General features: G+C 50.6%; 7 protein-coding genes across 7 annotated transcripts; 4 read left to right on the top strand and 3 right to left on the bottom strand.

Moving 5' to 3' along the window:
• Positions 1 to 192: 192 nt before the first annotated feature.
• Positions 193 to 619, bottom strand: VTN00DRAFT_9971 (uncharacterized protein; the record flags this gene model as incomplete). Its single annotated transcript, XM_069436985.1, has 2 exons — positions 193 to 389; positions 457 to 619. 2 exons carry the CDS (start codon positions 617 to 619, stop codon positions 193 to 195), a joined length of 360 nt encoding a protein of 119 aa, XP_069284570.1.
• Positions 620 to 2,494: 1,875 nt separating this feature from the next.
• VTN00DRAFT_9970 (uncharacterized protein) lies at positions 2,495 to 4,944 on the bottom strand (the record flags this gene model as incomplete). The annotated part of the gene is made up of 13 exons (XM_069436984.1): positions 2,495 to 2,528; positions 2,638 to 2,726; positions 2,791 to 2,844; positions 2,910 to 2,923; positions 2,992 to 3,211; positions 3,262 to 3,569; positions 3,625 to 3,657; positions 3,714 to 3,961; positions 4,011 to 4,052; positions 4,105 to 4,152; positions 4,204 to 4,267; positions 4,323 to 4,871; positions 4,941 to 4,944. The coding sequence occupies 13 exons, from the start codon at positions 4,942 to 4,944 to the stop codon at positions 2,495 to 2,497; spliced, it is 1,707 nt and encodes a 568-aa protein (XP_069284569.1).
• Positions 4,945 to 6,223: 1,279 nt separating this feature from the next.
• On the top strand, positions 6,224 to 6,667 carry VTN00DRAFT_9969 (uncharacterized protein; the record flags this gene model as incomplete). Its single annotated transcript, XM_069436982.1, has 1 exon — positions 6,224 to 6,667. The coding sequence occupies one exon, from the start codon at positions 6,224 to 6,226 to the stop codon at positions 6,665 to 6,667; it is 444 nt and encodes a 147-aa protein (XP_069284568.1).
• Positions 6,668 to 7,922: 1,255 nt separating this feature from the next.
• On the top strand, positions 7,923 to 9,529 carry VTN00DRAFT_9968 (uncharacterized protein; the record flags this gene model as incomplete). The annotated part of the gene is made up of 4 exons (XM_069436981.1): positions 7,923 to 8,175; positions 8,258 to 8,547; positions 9,094 to 9,193; positions 9,258 to 9,529. 4 exons carry the CDS (start codon positions 7,923 to 7,925, stop codon positions 9,527 to 9,529), a joined length of 915 nt encoding a protein of 304 aa, XP_069284567.1.
• Positions 9,530 to 10,213: 684 nt separating this feature from the next.
• Positions 10,214 to 11,503, top strand: VTN00DRAFT_9967 (uncharacterized protein; the record flags this gene model as incomplete). The annotated part of the gene is made up of 2 exons (XM_069436980.1): positions 10,214 to 10,307; positions 10,374 to 11,503. The coding sequence occupies 2 exons, from the start codon at positions 10,214 to 10,216 to the stop codon at positions 11,501 to 11,503; spliced, it is 1,224 nt and encodes a 407-aa protein (XP_069284566.1).
• A 518-nt stretch (positions 11,504 to 12,021) lies between these two features.
• Positions 12,022 to 13,075, top strand: VTN00DRAFT_9966 (uncharacterized protein; the record flags this gene model as incomplete). The annotated part of the gene is made up of 3 exons (XM_069436979.1): positions 12,022 to 12,113; positions 12,366 to 12,465; positions 12,614 to 13,075. 3 exons carry the CDS (start codon positions 12,022 to 12,024, stop codon positions 13,073 to 13,075), a joined length of 654 nt encoding a protein of 217 aa, XP_069284565.1.
• Positions 13,076 to 13,364: 289 nt separating this feature from the next.
• Positions 13,365 to 16,260, bottom strand: VTN00DRAFT_9965 (uncharacterized protein; the record flags this gene model as incomplete). Its single annotated transcript, XM_069436978.1, has 7 exons — positions 13,365 to 14,258; positions 14,318 to 14,672; positions 14,724 to 15,049; positions 15,102 to 15,179; positions 15,238 to 15,597; positions 15,651 to 15,718; positions 15,768 to 16,260. The coding sequence occupies 7 exons, from the start codon at positions 16,258 to 16,260 to the stop codon at positions 13,365 to 13,367; spliced, it is 2,574 nt and encodes an 857-aa protein (XP_069284564.1).
• Between the last annotated feature and the right edge of the window lie 403 nt (positions 16,261 to 16,663).

Below are 16,663 nucleotides of genomic sequence, written 5' to 3'. Positions count from 1 at the left end.
GCCCCAGCTCTTCCCGATCGGCAGTCATGTCCTCGCGAGCCATCCGCCATCTGTCGTCCCCTTCGCTTTCCCAAGACATACCCATAAGCCGAGTCAGCCGATGTTTAGGTAATTTTCATCATCATCATCTTCTTCTCCCCTTCACGGGGGAATACAACTGCAGACGGTCCAGACGGCACAACTGCCACGCAGTTACACTGGGCAGCGGATTCCCGTAGACAGGAGCATTCCACGACCGGCGTGCAGGGTTGCGCGGTGCGGTGCGTACGCCGGCCAGTCCCAGTGTACGACAGCGCCGCGCGAAAACGCCCATCTCTCCGGGAGGCCCGAGGCTGGGCTGGGCGCCGGAATGTTCAGCAGCGACTCCCTTTCAGCCGTGCTCTCAGATCCTGTCTGTCGGGAACTGCCGTCCGGCCCCCGTCCAGTCTCTCCGTGCGCTCGCCCGTCCCAGCACACTGATTGGCCGCGGCCCGCCCACCGTCGCGCGCCGCCTTCTCCGCAGTGCTGCCTCGCCCCGGTCCGCCAACGTCTCGTACGTCCCGCCAAGCAGTGGATAACCCCGCAAACTGCTCACCGCGCGCTCTGGAGTTAGTCTACGGCCGCTTCTCGGGCTGCCCATTCCAGCTCTGTACCAACGTTTCCCTCGGGAACGGCCTCTTCCAAATGGCCCCGTGCCTCCGGAGAACGCGCTCCCCCTCAAGTGCCGACCGCTGACCAGGAATGGCTGCTTTCTCTGCGGCCGACCAAACACCGCAAACCACTACCCAACCTTCTCGCCCTGGTCAGCAGGCCTGATCTGGCAGCGTGCTCGGTCCTTTCCAGCCAGAGAACCCACCGTTCGCTGTAGACGCGCATGCAACCGTGCCCACCGACCCGGCCCTGAGCACTCCGTACTGTAAACCCTTTCTTTCATCTGAATTTCTATTCACAATTCCGGATCCGAATTAAGGTTGCAAGATCGCTCCGTCTCTTCTCCATCCACTACTACTACCTACTCCGGACTCTCCATATCAAGGCAATATGCGGAGCGAGACTGGAGACGGGAGACACGGAATACGGGACAGAACAAGCTCGTCCATCCCCCGCGAGCCGCGGTCCGTGGGCCCTGCCACACAGCCCAACGCATCATGCATGCCATCTTGCTCGTTTTGCCACTGTGACAGTGCTGGCACCTGTCACCGTGACCTTCCTCCAGGGCTATACCTTTACCCTTACCTTACCCCGCGATTTGTTCGTCCCGACTAGCTAGCTAGCCTAGCTCACCTCCTTCAACCAATTCCATATCCGTTCCAATTCTACGGACGGAGACGGAGAACGTAGCAGAGTATGGAGTCTTCTCCGCACGACCTGGCCTGGCCTGGTCAGGTCGGGTCGGGTCGGGTCGCTGACACGTGCTTCAAGCATACTTCAAATTCCTTAGGTGCCCTACGGTAGGTTCCATCCGAGGCAGGCACGTTGCTAGGAGGTCATGGCATGCACACTGTACAAGCTCAGTTGGTCTCTGGGTGGCACTGATGACATATTACCGTATAGAGTGTGGTTACGTACCAGGTACTACTACTTACTGCTGCTGCTGCTGCTGCATAGCATACATACTACAAAGGTGACTAAGTATCTCCTGTAGGTACTATCTCTTCTATCTATCCATCCTGGCTCTCTCTCTCCCAGTATCCTCCAGTTTTGAGAAACCGTCGTGTTGACATAGACCCAAGGTCATTGTCAAGCTCTAGCACTACTACCCCACGTTTAGTAGGCTTCAAGTAGGAACTTCTTTCTCTCTGCCCCGAAGAGCCACGAATACCAAGTAAGGAAGAAGAATGGTTCAATTCAATTGGGCTGAGTAGAACTAGACAGACATCCTATCCAATCTTTCTTTCTGGCCACTGCCACTCAAAAAAAAGAAGGGTGGATAGAATGAAACGTATCGTATTGATTGTCTGTATGGGTATGGGGTATGGCTATGGATGTTGATGTCCTTCCTTGCTTCCCATGACCCCGGATACAGCAGTCTTTCCTTTTCTCCTTTGTCAGGAACGTATAAAGAATGGGGGCAAATCAACCCAAATAGAAGTAGAAGAATCGTAAGCGATAGAATAGACAACACACGTAAGTGTAGCAGTCTAGAGAAGAGAATAAACCAACCCACGAGCCAAAAAGGGTCAAGAAAGGGGGTATTTACAGCGAAAGAAGCCAAAAACGACGATAGTAATACAAGAAAAGGTTAGCCAAACAACGAACTCAAAATCAAATAGAGTTGATGTCATCCGGACGAATGGTGACAAGACAAGCCTGATAGAAGCTTTTTCTTCACATTCATACCAAGTGCCTAGTCATCAACAGAATCCGTAGACAGAGAGCCAAGATATCAGATATTTAAGAGACAGTCTGTGGGGAGTATCGTATCTGGTCGGAGCGGTGGGTATCCAAGCGGCAGGTAGAGTTGAAAAGAGTATTCATTTGTTTGCTCGCGTTGGAAAGAGTGTTCATTCGGCATTTATGCCTCAACCTTAGTTTGAGATGGATAGAACCTAGATAGACGAAGACGAAACGGGTCAGAGCGCTTGTCCCTGTATTTAGGTACCTATCGGCCGTTCTCTTTGGGCTCAGATGGTACCGGGTAGATAAGTATGTACTCACCAAGAGGCGACCGCGATGATCACATACAGAGTCATCAGCATGACTCCTTCGAGCCAATGTGATTTTCCGTCTCCGATAAGGTAGTTGACCTGGAGAGGTGGTTGATTGGTCAGATATGTAGAAATAGATACACTTTGAAAGACGGGAACGTACCAAAAGCACGGAGACGAATAGAAGGATGATCTGGAAACCATCAAAGTAGAGAGTCTATATCCGTTAGTTCTTCTGAACCGGTACCTGTTTGAGTTTCTTTGGTTGGAACACAAGCATACCATGTCATCATTGCCTGCAAGGACAGAGGTATATAGATCAGTAACGGAAGAGCCAACTAGATCGCAATGCGGCGAAACTCACCGATAATCCATCCGACCACGACGACAAGGGGCATGACCAGCAAAGCGATCTGCATGCTGGAGCCAACCGCTACACCAATGGCAAGATCCATCTTATCCTTGCAAGCGACGGTAACGGCAGTCGCGTGCTCTGCGGCATTACCGACGATGGGAAGAAGAATCAATCCGACGAAGGTCTCTGAAATGTGGCCCCTCTTCGTGATCGCATCGATGGAATCAACCTGGAGTGTATCAGTACCATGCTATTGTATATACATGCAAAAGAACGTACCATGAACTCTGCGCAAAGGGCGACCAGGGCTGTCGAGGCCGCCAGTGTGAATATCGCAACCCAGATGCTGAGCTGAGGTGTCTCCGGCTCGTCTCCAGGATCAGACATTGACAGTTGCTCAGGATTTTGTGCACCAAGAGTAGCAGTCATTTGGCCGATCTGGGCGATTCCTCTGCTCGCGTCTCCCTCAGAGACTTTGGTGCGTATTTTCTCCGCTTTGGGGCTTGGCCGGTTGTACATTTCGGTGTGCGATTTCAACTGGAAGTATAGATATGCTCCATACACTACCAGAAGGATGACACTCGTGCCTAGATTCAGCAGCGTCAGAGCTGCCAACTCGCAGATCGGCTGCAGATAACTTACCTCGCGACAAGGGAGCGACCCCTGCTTCACCAGCTGTATCCCTTTTATCAGAAACGCTCAGCTCCAGTGATGAAGGGCGGTGCGCATACCGTGAGACCAGTTATGAAAAGCAGTGGGAATGATCAAACTGCCAACTGCCAATGCGAGGAGACTTGCTGCCGTCTGAGCAACAACGACGTTGAAGTGCTGTTCGAGCCGGTTCAAGCCGCCAAAGAAGAAGCACATCCCCATGACCAACAGCAGATTTGAGAGCATACTTCCAATGAGCGACGTCTGGACGATGACGACCTGATTGTCGACTAGCGCCAGGATAGCGACGATCAATTCGACGGCATTTCTGACTTCGTTGGCTTTGAGTTTCAAAATCATGTAGGACAAGTGCTTACCCGAATGTCGCATTCAAAAGGCCTCCAATTGTTTCTCCAGTTCTGAGCACTGATCAGTATAACGAGGAACTGTGTAAGCTCCAGTGAGGATTACCGTAGAGCGATCTCTTCTGTTGCGTAACTCAACATTGAGGCAAGCGGACTGGTAGAAGGTCAGTTCGGCGCCTTTTCATCGAGAGATACCATGACATACATTATAGCAATGAAATTGATGACGAATATCCCAACAGGATCGATGTGAAGATAGTTGACAATGACTAACAACATTAGTTGGAGACCCCTGGGCTTGCAATGGGACTGTGGCTTTCTTACTTCCCACAGGGGCCATGACCAGAAGAATATTGACCCAGGAATTGAACAGCGTAGCTTTCAACTGCCCTACCACCGTAAACTGCTGCTTGTCTTCAGTCGACTCGCGTGACTTCCCTGTTAGCGTATCATCATCGTTTGGGATGGACTTTGCGACAGCTTTCCTCTGCCGGGGGCCATCTTCATCAGGGTCACCCTTTGCTTGCGACACATTGATCGGTTCATTGCTCTTTGGCGATGGCTCCAATCCGGCTCCATCGCTATTGGTGTTCTCCTCAACCCCGGCCCTGGGATCTAACAGGCCTGAGGATTCAGGAGAAAAGGTGTGCGCATGTTCAGGTCCATGCAGGCCATTGTTGAACTCCTGGTGCCGTTGCCTCTCCTGCGACAACCTTGCATCTCCTTCAGTTCGGACAGGCCTCAGTCCGCTCTCCAGGCCACCTGTTCGGGAGTGTTTTGGGCGGGGCCTGAATTTCTTGAATGGGTTACGGTTTGTAGCTTCTCCATCGTCATCGTACCACGACAGGTACCTAGCGTGGCGTCGATAGATATCTACGACGGATGAAAAGTGTGAGCGGGGAAGGGAAAGTCAGAACACGTCGGGAAGGAGGGAAGACTTACGCATTGTGCCCGAATACCACTTGAGGTCAGCCTGCGAGGGGTAACAGCAACGAGGAAGGTGTGGCTTGAGGGTTTAAAGAGAAGAGGAAGACAACGCCATCAATTGGGATAGCAAACTTTGAAACCAGGCACGCGGGTGCGGTACGATATAGGGGGATATCCACAGTGGATTGTGATAGGTATGTTCCCGTACGGACCAGGGGAGCCGTGGTGGGTGCTTTGCGCTGTTTTAAGACTCTAACTTGACAAAGGAGACAAATGTGGCTACCTAGGTTTTTTAATCTAATACGATACACGCCATAAACGACTCTTTATCATCTTCGATATCCTGCTTCGCTTGCTGCTGGCTTACGGTGTACTATGAAGGTATAGTAATAGGTTGCTGACGTTGATGCCTTCGGTGCAACGCCGGGGTGTCTCGGTTGGTCAGACTTCAGACATTGGAACCTGTCATTGTGGACGAATACCATCCTGTCACTGTGCTTTTTCCCTTTTCCAGGAAGCCTACAGGTTGGATTATTGTTCTGTGAATAAGGAGTTGCACACAGCCACAGACTAACGTAATCCACCAACGAGCGGGACACACCAAACAAGCGGGACACCCGAAACCCCCTAAACCCCCTATTGTTACAGCACAGCCTGGAGATCACTGACAAGGCTGACGAAGGGAGGACTAGTCACGTGGCCATGCTGGATCGTCCATGATCCATTCTCACGATCCAGGTCTACGATCCACCTCCATAATCCATAGTCATGATCCATAATCATGATCCATCGGATAGGTATTTCCGGGCAGAACTCAGCATGTATATAAGACGCTCCTTAACCATGGGGACTAGGACCCCGTGGTCAACTCAAATAGCAATCTTGATAGCAACATTGCTAGTAATGGCCTATTCATCTATCTCTTTCTCTTGCTTTCTGTCCTCAAGGTAAACCCAACGAGCCTCCGCCTAAGTCTTAGGTCCGCCGTTACACCTATTTGCTCCTGACAACATTCAACAATTCAACCACCAATATGCCACCAAAAGCAGCAGATTCAGCTGTTCATAAAGAAGGCCGTATCCTCCTTGCAGTGAAGGCCTATCAGACTGGTCAAATTGCAAATATTCGCGCTGCTGCAGCTGCATTTGATGTACCAAGATCTACATTATCATACCGACTTCATGGTCGTTCCGCTCGCATTGATACTGCAGCAAAGAATCAAAAGCTCAGTGATATTGAAGAATCTTCTCTCAAGCAATGGATTCTTGATATGGATGAATGAGGCCTACTAGCATCACATGCTACTGTACACAAAATATGGCCTAGTGCCATTCAATCCACAGCGTGTGCTGGATATGCTTGACATTCAGGCCAAAAAGATTACTCCACCTTCTTCTTCTCATGGCCCCTGGGTTGCAAAGACTCCTCATTCTACTGCAGGGGTGCAGAATCAGATGCAACTTATCAAAGAGCTTATTGACCGTCATTGTCAAAGCCCCCCAAATCAAGCAATTGGTCAGCTGGCAAAGGCATGCGAATCTACTATGCAAGTCCTCATGCTTCGGCAGCAGATGGAAGAGCTTCATGCTGCCAATCAGCATCAAAAGGGAAAGCAAGAAGCCCCTAGATCCTTCATTGCACAGGAGGCATTCCAACAGGTGCTCAAGGCCAGCAGCTTGCTCAGGAAGCTGAAAGGTGCAGCGAGAGGAGCTAAAGAAACGAGCACCACCACGATGCAGTGACTACCATATGATTGGTCATATTAGGACTAGATGTCCCAATAAATAGCCTATGATCTTCTTCTAGATTTAGCGTCATTTATTGGGTGCTGTTAGATAGCTATATTTTTAATATATTTGCATTGCGGTGTTGTAGTGGAAAAAAGAGATTTTTGTCCCGCTGGTGGATTACGTTAGTGCACGTGCCTGGTTTTAGGTTGCGAGGGCCCCACCATGCTTGCAAACATGCAATGCCTGCCTCGATGAAGCCACAGTTGAGACATGCCTTTGAGGCGGTCTGCCTTTTACGTAAATTGATGCATGTACAACTCACGCTGTCGTCAATGGCTGTTTCACAGCTGTTCCATGTGCCTGCGTGGTCCAAGTCGCTTGGAGTGCGGAATGGATGGATCTCAGCGAAGCTTCATAGCCTGCAGACGGAAGTTAAAGCAGACGACACGGTCCTGAGCTTAGACAAAGCTAAGCCCAACCAAGCATGTTGAGTCGCCCATCTGGGAAGTACGCTTCTTGGCACTGTTTTTTGATGCTTTGATTTCTCCAGGCTAATCGCGCTGGGTTATCCGTGCTTCAATGTGGGAAGTCGACCACGATGACGCCCGTAGGATCACAGAATTCCTACGCTGCACAACCAATACGCAACCTGCACAACTGCCATCATTATCTTATCGCCAGTCGGGGCATATCACATTGTCTGCAGTCTGTGCAGAGCAGCTAATGTGGAGCGTGCGGCGCCTTTGTCGATCGCACCGAAATCGCTTCCCGCATCGATGCCCCTCGCAGACTTCGCTATGCAGATACTACTGCGTAACAATACAAGTGACCAAGTTGGGCCGTTATGTTGGGAATAATGGTGGATGGAGTCGACGGACAGCCTTAACAATCTACGGAGTATTATTGCTCACTCCGTACCGTACTAAATATGCCTAAGTAGAGGTATGTACTGTATGTAAGCTTAAGTTGTCGGCCCCACCTTGACGGAAAAAACACATCGTAATAATCCAAAATATAACATTGATTACTTCTGTTAACAGTGGCTAGCTGAATTGGTGGGACAATGGACACCGATTAGGTATTATATCTGACAGATCATATCAGGTAGATCACATCGGGGTATCTGTTTATATTCGATAGATCTCTTGTTCTTTCCACTCTAGCAGTACAAAACTGACGTCAGAAACCTCTTCCGTCAAAATCAGAGCATACAGATCTTCAGTACCGAGTTTTCAAATTTGCCTTATACTTACCCGGATACTCCGCCATGCCTTCATCGGACCAGAAGCCTCCTTTCCCGGCACCTAACAGCACACTCCCTTTCTGGAGGACGCAACCAGACAAGCTCGACGACTACCGGTCTACAGAGGAGCTCCCTGCAGAATGCGACATCGTGATAATTGGGGCCGGATACGCAGGTGCCTCTGTCGCCTACCATCTCCTAGATGGCAACCCTTCTCCTCCATCGATAGTGATGCTGGAAGCCAGGCAGGCGTGCTCCGGTGCGACGGGACGAAATGGTAATTCTGCCGTAATGATGAAACCCGAGACGAAATAACAATGATAATGGTGATGTTAACAGAATCTAATTACGAAATACAGGCGGACATTTAAAACCCAGCCTCTATGCGTCGGTCACTAACATGACTCCGAAATATGGCCGTGAAGCAGCAGAGGAGTTGGCGAAATTCGAGATGGCCCATGTATCGGCAATCAAGAGGCTCATGGAGAAAGAGAATATCGACTGTGATTTCCATATCACGCGCAGTTTTGATGTCTTTCTTACGGAGAGCCAGAACGAAAAGGTTAAAAGGGACTATGATGCCTTGAACCAAGCTGGTGTGATATCGGTGCTGGACGTCCATTATACGTCTGGAGACAAGGCAGAGAGAGTTAGTTCCTCTTTTTCAAGCACTAAGTCTTCGCATTCCTTTCTATATCTATGTACATCCTGCTGAGATCAACCAGATATGCGGTGTCAAAGGAGCCAAAGGATGCGTGAGCTTCACAGCCTGCCATCTCTGGTCATAGAAACTAGTTATGCATCTGCTCGCGATTGCGGTCTCGAGGGGAGCCAATCTGCAGACACACACACCCGTGGCTGAGGTCTCCTCAGCGCCAGATCCCTCAACGGGCCGATGGACGGTCACTACGAAGTCTCGAGGTTCTATCCAGGCGAAGCAGGTCATATTAGCCACGAACGCCTACACGGCAGGTCTCCTGCCCGAGTATTCGGGACGGATAGTCCCCGTGCGTGGAATGTGCTGCCGGATCGTCACCCCAGAGAATAAGCCATCTCCTCATCTTCCCAACACGTACAGCTTGCGCTGGAGTTCTAATATATTCCCCGGCCGGATGGGAGCATTATTCTCGGTGGTGGGAGGGCTGGGTATCTGTCTGACCTCAACAAATGGTATAACGTCACGGATGATTCTCAGCTGGTCGAGTCTGCAAAACGTCACTTTGATGGCTACATGCAACGCCACTTCCGGGGCTGGGAGGACAGCAGGGCGTATACGGACAGAGTATGGAGTGGAGGTCTGTAATTATGTCTTTTTTTTTTGAGACATCGACGTTTAAACGCTAACATTAGTCACTCCAGTGATGGGCTACTCGAGCGATAATTTACCGCATGTTGGCCACGTCCCCGGAAAGCCAGGGCTGCTTATCATCGCCGGATTCACCGGTCACGGAATGCCACAGATCTTCCTGTCCGCAAAGGGGATTGCACAGATGATCCGGGAGGGCAAATCATTTGAAGGGACCGGAGTGCCACGGTTGTACCAGACCACCCAGAAGAGGCTGGATAGCAAGGAAAATGCGCCTTTGGCAGCAATCGGGAGAGAGATTAACCTTGGTCAGGTTCGGCTGTAGAGAATCAGAGTCGGAATTGGTTAGAGATATATAGATCTCCATGTATCAGCGACTGCATGCTTTGCGGAATTTTTCTAGCTCAGAGATATAGTTGTATCTAGGTTGCAATAGAAGAATAGACATGGTGCACGATGGCGCGCTAGAGCAGAGCACTTCATCTTATGAGAGACTGTAACAAAATCCCTTGAAGGTTATATGCATATTCACGGATGTATAGGTGAGCAGGAGGTACCTTGTACTGCATCTGATGTCTGGATCCGCAGAGAACATCGAGTATCTGCGAGTGTTTAAGAGGGGCAGAAACCCTGTAATAAGTTAAGGAGCATACGGTACAAATTCTCCATAGCACAGTGCCTTAGGACCATTTTTGCAGATGTCCGCAATTGGGATGCACTGGTAGGTGGACAAGTTACCAGGTACGGCAGCGCAGGTCAACCGGGGAACCCCGCGTGGGCCGGAAAAGCCCCGCCATGAGAGACCATCCTCCCCTCATCGTCCAATGCCTTAGGTATATCTTTATCCCTACAATATATCCTTGTTATTCCTTCCTTAGTGCTTAATTGACATCTAGACAAGGGTCTAATGAGTCACTGCTCACCGCTGCGTCTCGCTGAGCCTTTGTTGAAGCGTCTTCGTCCGTTCTCGCAAGTTCCTTACAACAAAAGATCATTCCAATCCGCCGCAATGGCAGCGGAGAAGGCCAATTCCGGCTCTGGTCTCAGCGGAGATGAAGAGAAGCAGCGGCGCCCCAGCTCTCAATATCCGAAGAAGATGATCTGTTCGTATGCCGTTTCTGCAATTGAACGCGGAGGGCCATATACCTAATGAGTCAACTTTATCGCAGTTGCTCCTGGAGACATTGAGGGACCTCAAGAATCGAAGACCTCGAAACCGTCTGCAACTTCAGAGCCTAACATCGCACCGACTCAGACGCCTGATCCATCGGCGACATTCTCCAAGACCTCCGCATCCCGTCTAACGGAGGAGCCTCCCCGATCCGACACTTCTACACCTACCTCCGCTACCGAGAGTCATCTTCTTTCTCACCCTGCCCGCGCCCACCAGTTCGTCACAAACCCGCCCCTTACAATCTCCCAGCTGCACCCGACCAATCCTCTCCGTCAGTTCCATAAATGGTTCCGCGATCCGCGGCTGCCTCCGTCATCCGCGCCGGAGACATGTACCCTTGCGACGGCGTCCATGCCTTCGGGCAGAGTGAGCGCGCGCGTGCTGTACCTCAAGGAATTGGACGAGAGGGGCTGGGTTGTGTACAGTTGCTGGGGTAGCAGAGAGGGGAAGGGGGCGCAGGTGTTTGGGAAAGGCCCGAATAAGGACGACCCAGCTGCGGAAGTATTCGGCGCTGAGTCTGGGCCTGAAGCTAGCAGTAGTGAGGGTATCGAGGAGGACCTACAGGAACTGGGCAACAGATGGGCAGCATTGACATTCTTCTGGCCGGCCGTTGAACGACAGGTTCGGATTGAGGGACTGATCGAGCCCCTCAGTAGGGAGGAGAGCGAGGTATACTGGCGCACGAGGGAACGCGGCAGCCAGATAGGCGGCTGGTCAAGCTGGCAGAGCAAGGTGCTGTGGTCTGCTGAGCCTGGCACACTGCCTTCTCATCAACGAAAGAGTCAGGTCGAGGTTCAGGAGGGTATCCACGCAGCAGCTCACCAACCCGCTGCGTCGTCAGATGTCCAAGAAGATACCGGTGTTGTAGACATCGATGACGGACGTTCTGTACTGGAGAACCGCGTCAAGGAGATGGAGGCGCGCTTTGCAGGCACGGAAGAAATCCCGCTCCCGCCATTCTGGGGCGGTGTCCGCATCGTGCCAGAGTCTGTGGAATTCTGGCAAGGCCGTCGGAGCAGACTACATGACCGGTTCCGGTATGTGAGGGTTCATGCTGACGAAAAAGGGGAGAAAGATGCAGAAGAAGGTTTGTTCAAGTGGCGGATCGAGAGACTGTCCCCTTGAGCTTTTATCCTATCTCCCAGAAAGAGGACTGCTGCGCTGCTCAAAAGATGGCCTCTGGGGCAGTTTACAATTCAAATGGCGGTTTTCATAGAGTCATGAGAATGAATCTCACGGAATTGGAACCCAAGAACCGCATTGGGAATTAGGTAGTTAATGAGTCTTGCGTTAGCGAGGTTATGATACTCTATTTGGCAGTAGAGACTCAAAACATCTATGCTCTTGGCTTTTGAAAAATAAGAAAAGTAAATATATCTATAGACTGTGTAATATAATATTTTTCTTCTCTTTCAGACACAAAATTGTCTTCAGCAGTAGCACGTAAAGATTCATGTGCAGTTATATACTGCGGAGAAATGCATGGATCATCCCTTATTTTACCTCCGCGGTTCTAGCTAGCTCCGACGCGACCTCCGCACTCCCGCCGCGCTCGAGCTCCATACGGAGGACTTCATACCTAGGTACCTGGTATCCATGATCGCATCGCCGCCTGGTTGCAAAAAGCAACAGATACAGACACCATGACCAGCAGTCTTGCATCGCAGCCTAAATGGCTCCTGCTGGCTATTGCCAGTGGCACGTTCGCCGCCCTGAACGGACTGTTTGCGAAGCTGTACGTGCAGTACCTTATCCCCTCATTCCTCATCCCCTCCCCAGGAGCAGTGACGGATAAAAACAAAACTGCGGGCTGTTGAGTGTCACGCGAAGCTATGAGAGGGGGTCTTGGTGCATTCTAGAGTTGGCTGCGACATATGTATCTTGATAGACTCTAGATCTATCCATCTCACTTTAGCGCTCATCATGCATGCATGCACCAGTTGGATCGATTCTGAACTGACCTGACGCAACCGGTACAAACCAATAGGACCACAACCGATTTAACGACATCTATATCCCGAGGCTTCTCGCATCTGTTAAACCTGCCCGAATCGACCGACCAGGGCGTAGAGGTCCTCGTTCGAGCTGTAAGTTTCTCTTCAACCAGCCAGCATACCTTACCCAAACCTGCCCTATCTAGTCCAACCCTTTCCTCCTTCTTAGTCTTCGAACAAATGAATAAACAAATCAAATATATTTCCCACTAATACACGGTATGAATATTAAAACGAATAGACCTTCTTCGCCCTAAACCTCCTCTCAAACATCACCATGTGGGCGCTCTTCACGCGCGCCCTGACGGCCTCCCCCTCCACGACAAAGGTATCCATCACCAACACGGCGTCCAATTTCCTCGTCACCGCCATCCTGGGCATGATTGTCTTCGGGGAACACGTGCGTGGGTTGTGGTGGTTGGGCGCGGCGATGATGGGGGCGGGGTGTATCCTTGTTGGGATGAGAGATGGGGACAGGGAGAAGAAGGGTGATAGTAGCGATGCTGGTGGTGGTGATGGTGATGATGAGGGAGGAATACGGGTGGCTCGGGAGCATGCGGGAGATGGGTCCGCGGAGGAGAGTGTTCAGTTGCTGGGTGCTGATGAGAGCGTGAGTGAAAGTGAGGATGAGGAGAGGAATGATACGCTGGGGAGGGGAGGAGGAAGAATGGTGTTGATGGAGAGTGAAGAGGAGGGCAAATGATGAGGAGGGGTCTGTGGGACTCTGTGGGTGGTTGTCCACTGTTCTGTCTTTTGGGGCTAATTATATCCACAGGGAAGGGTATTACGGCGTTTGGGTATTATGCAGGTATACATATAGACACTCGGTTATCTAGGATAATGAGCTTCTTGCTGTCAGTTAGACTGTGACACCAGTTCATTGCTTTTCTCTACTCAGCTTATTGGAAGGTATTCGATGTTGATTACTCAAATCTAGAGTCGAAAATCATCACGTGTGCTGTGATAACGGACCAGAGCAATCTAAACATTCATTATCTTCCATCTCTGTCCTCCAGCTCAAGCATTCCTTCTTCCTCAGTTCCTTCCAGTATATCCGACAATGCTTCTCGTCTGCTTGCTGATCCCCTTCCCCCCGATTCCACCCTCACGCCATTTCGGGACTTCAGCCTCAGTTTGTCACCGATCCATTGCATGAAATCCCACAATTTCTCCTCGAAACCGGGCTTACCATCAACGTTTGCCCCATTACCAAAATGAGAGGCATTGGTAGCAGCGAGTGCGTGCTCCTCTGCCTCAACTTTGAACTGGTACTTCAGGCAGTCTTTGACGGTCACCAGTCCTGTGAGGCGGCCCCGATACTCGACCAAGATGACACGAGGCCCCATCTTTTTGAAGAGTTCCATGACCGTCTCCAACGGAAGACGAGGATGGACTGAAAGCGGTGTATCAACATAGCGACTGAAATCTACAAAATGCCTACCCACCACGGTTTCCATGTCATCAAATGTTCGAGACGTTTGGTGACTCGCAACCGATGCTGGACGTGAGAGCGACGCTTCAGCAGCTTCTTTGGTGAAAGCACACTTGGCCGTAGGCGACAGAGGACCTTCACGCTTTGCTTGGTCAATAGCATATCTGAGCTCTGTGCGCCCAATGTATCCCAAGAGGGTCTTGCTGCTGCGGTCCTCGACGATGGGGAAGCCCTGAAATTTGTTGTCGTTGAGTAGATGCTCAGCTTCCCGCACCGGAAAGTCAGCTGCCGGCAGCGAGACTGGATCACTGGTCATTGCATGAGAGACCGGGACATTAAACACATGGTCCTCTTTGTTATCAAGAAAAGGAAGGCCGCTGAACCAGATCATCTGGTCTGCGATGCCCCCTTTGCCAAAGCGATCGCTGACTGCTTTGGTAACCCCAACTACAATCTAAATAGGAATTAGCACTGTTTGAGTGCGTCTAATCTTGTGAACTCTGCGAAACTCACCATAGTCGGAAGAATGTAAGTCAAGGCACCAGTCAGCTCGAACATCATGACCGTCACTGAAATGGTTAGATGCATGATACCACTCAAGGCTGCAGCTGCCCCTAGAAAAGCATATGTTCCCGGAGTAATGCACGGTATGTCCGGTTCACAAGCTGAGAAGAATGCCGAATCAGGAAAGGACTGTTGCAGAGCCTGTACGAGGATGCCAATCATCCGGCCAAAGGATGCACCTATTGCCATCGATGGGACGAAAATACCCGCGGGCACTTTACAGCCGTATGAAATAATCACCAAGAAAATACGGAGAATAGTAGCCATGGCAAGTGACAGCACCATTGACCATCGATTCTTGGCTCTGGAAGCAGATTAGAGACGATTCCAACGAAAGAAGTCTCGGAAAACTTACTGGCAAAGACCATGATAATCATGTCCACCTTCACACTCGCGGAATAGGATCTCCATCATTTCTGTCATATTGATCTTCAAAAACATGTTGGGATAGCAGAGAAGTGCTGTTATCCCTGCAAGAACCGTGGCCTCGACCACAGGATATTTCGTCAAATACTTCTTCCGGAACGCCTGTGCTCGTAGATTCCATTTTATGACAAATGCGCCGTATAGTCCACCAAAGATACCAATGAAAATAAAGAAGATGATTTCGAAGAAGTGCCAGGTGCGGTCATATTCTACTTGAAACATGACAAGCTGCCCGGTCCGGAAAGGGTTCATAACCTGGGATTGTCATTAGATGTTGAAGCGTTGAGAGAGTGTCATAAACACATACCGCCAGAACTCCAGTTGCAACCAGAGCACAGAAATAACTCCGCCATAGAGTCTTAAGGGGGAAGTATGAAGCCATTTCCTGCGGAGCAATTAGCATCTAGACAAAGTGACTGTCAACCAACATGCAGAAATCATACCTCAAGAGAAAATAGAACACCACCTATCGGACTACCAAATGCAACAGCCACGCCAGCGGCCGCTGAGGCAGTAAGAATTTCCCTCGTCTTCGCAGCATTTTTCCTGTATTTACTGAAGAACCGAGAAATGACGTTTCCGGTGCACGCGGCAAAGTGCACGCTTGGGCCCTCTTTCCCCACAGAGAGGCCAGATGCGATAGCTAAAGGCAACCCAAGGGACTTGATAATGAGCGTCCAAGCGCCTAGGAAACCCTTCATAACAAAGCCAGCAATGATACATTTGATCTCCGATATACCAGATCCAGCTGCGTAAGGAGCGAAAGACTTCACCAGAATCGCAGCAGTAGAAGCGAATATAACCTATGAGATATCAGAAGCTGTTCCGTAGAAGGGGGGGATCATGGGTGGCATACTGAGAAGATGAAGTATGCGATATAGTTAAGAATCCAGATAGGACTCCAATGCTTCCATTCAGGGCAGCCTACAATATTAGCAGCCGCTCGTGAGTGCTGTTACGAGGAAAGCCATACCATCTTCAGCACCCCAGCAGCAGAACTGCTCGTTCAGGTAGAACGCAGTTGTGCAGTAACCCAGTTTGACATCAGACAGCCATTCCGTCACAATGTTGAGGAAGGCTGAATTAAGTCCAATAGCAGCTCCAACAAGCGTCACCACGAGCCAAGCCTGTCCGGCATCGTAGGACTCTTGGAGCTTTCGTCTCCATCCCAACGTACCCTCTTGGTCCCAAAAACCGGACCTTTCTCTCCGCTTGGCCTTCCGCCGTGCCTGCTCCTGCACCGCATCCTGCACCCAGTCTATGGTTGTGAAATCCTCATATCTCTTGATCTTATTAATCTCCTCCGTGTGAACCTGTACGTTGGCGCCCGTGGCTGGAGATCTGTGCTCGGCCTGCTCGGAAACGGAGAAGCCTGATAACCTCCGCGAGACTCGACGTTTAGGCGCAACGGGGTTTCGTTGACCTGGCCCGGGCGCAGAGGTTGATGACGTGCGAGAAGGGGTCATAACATCGATTCTGTCATTCACATAATTGGGTTTAGCCCGGGTTCATTGAAGACAGTGCTTGCGCGATTACTCCAGCACCACCTGCAGATGGAGATTGCTTGATTAGGCGCGGGCCGGGGACGGCCGCTATGTACCGCACGTGAAACGAGCTTCGCCGTCCCGCGTTCAGGCTCGACTCGCGCGTAATATAGATGTCGCGAACACTGTCAGTGACGTTGAAAGGTTACAAGCGGATGAATTCTTCAGAACAGTTCACACTGACATTGGTAGATATTGGGATAATTTGAACAAAAATAAGAAGCATAGAAATCCCGTATAGACGTCATCCTAGGACGTTTCGCGAGTCCATCTACGAAGCCACCCTCGCGCGCCGTGGGCGTTAGGAGCCGCACGCGCCAGTATC

The sequence above is a fragment of the Thermoascus crustaceus genome, assembly GCF_041956765.1.
Source record: "Thermoascus crustaceus strain CBS 181.67 unplaced genomic scaffold VTN00scaffold_8, whole genome shotgun sequence".
Classification (NCBI taxonomy): Eukaryota; Fungi; Ascomycota; class Eurotiomycetes; order Eurotiales; family Thermoascaceae; genus Thermoascus; species Thermoascus crustaceus.
The sequence above is the reverse complement of the archived record's forward strand: the minus strand, read 5'-3'. Positions and strand labels throughout refer to the sequence as shown.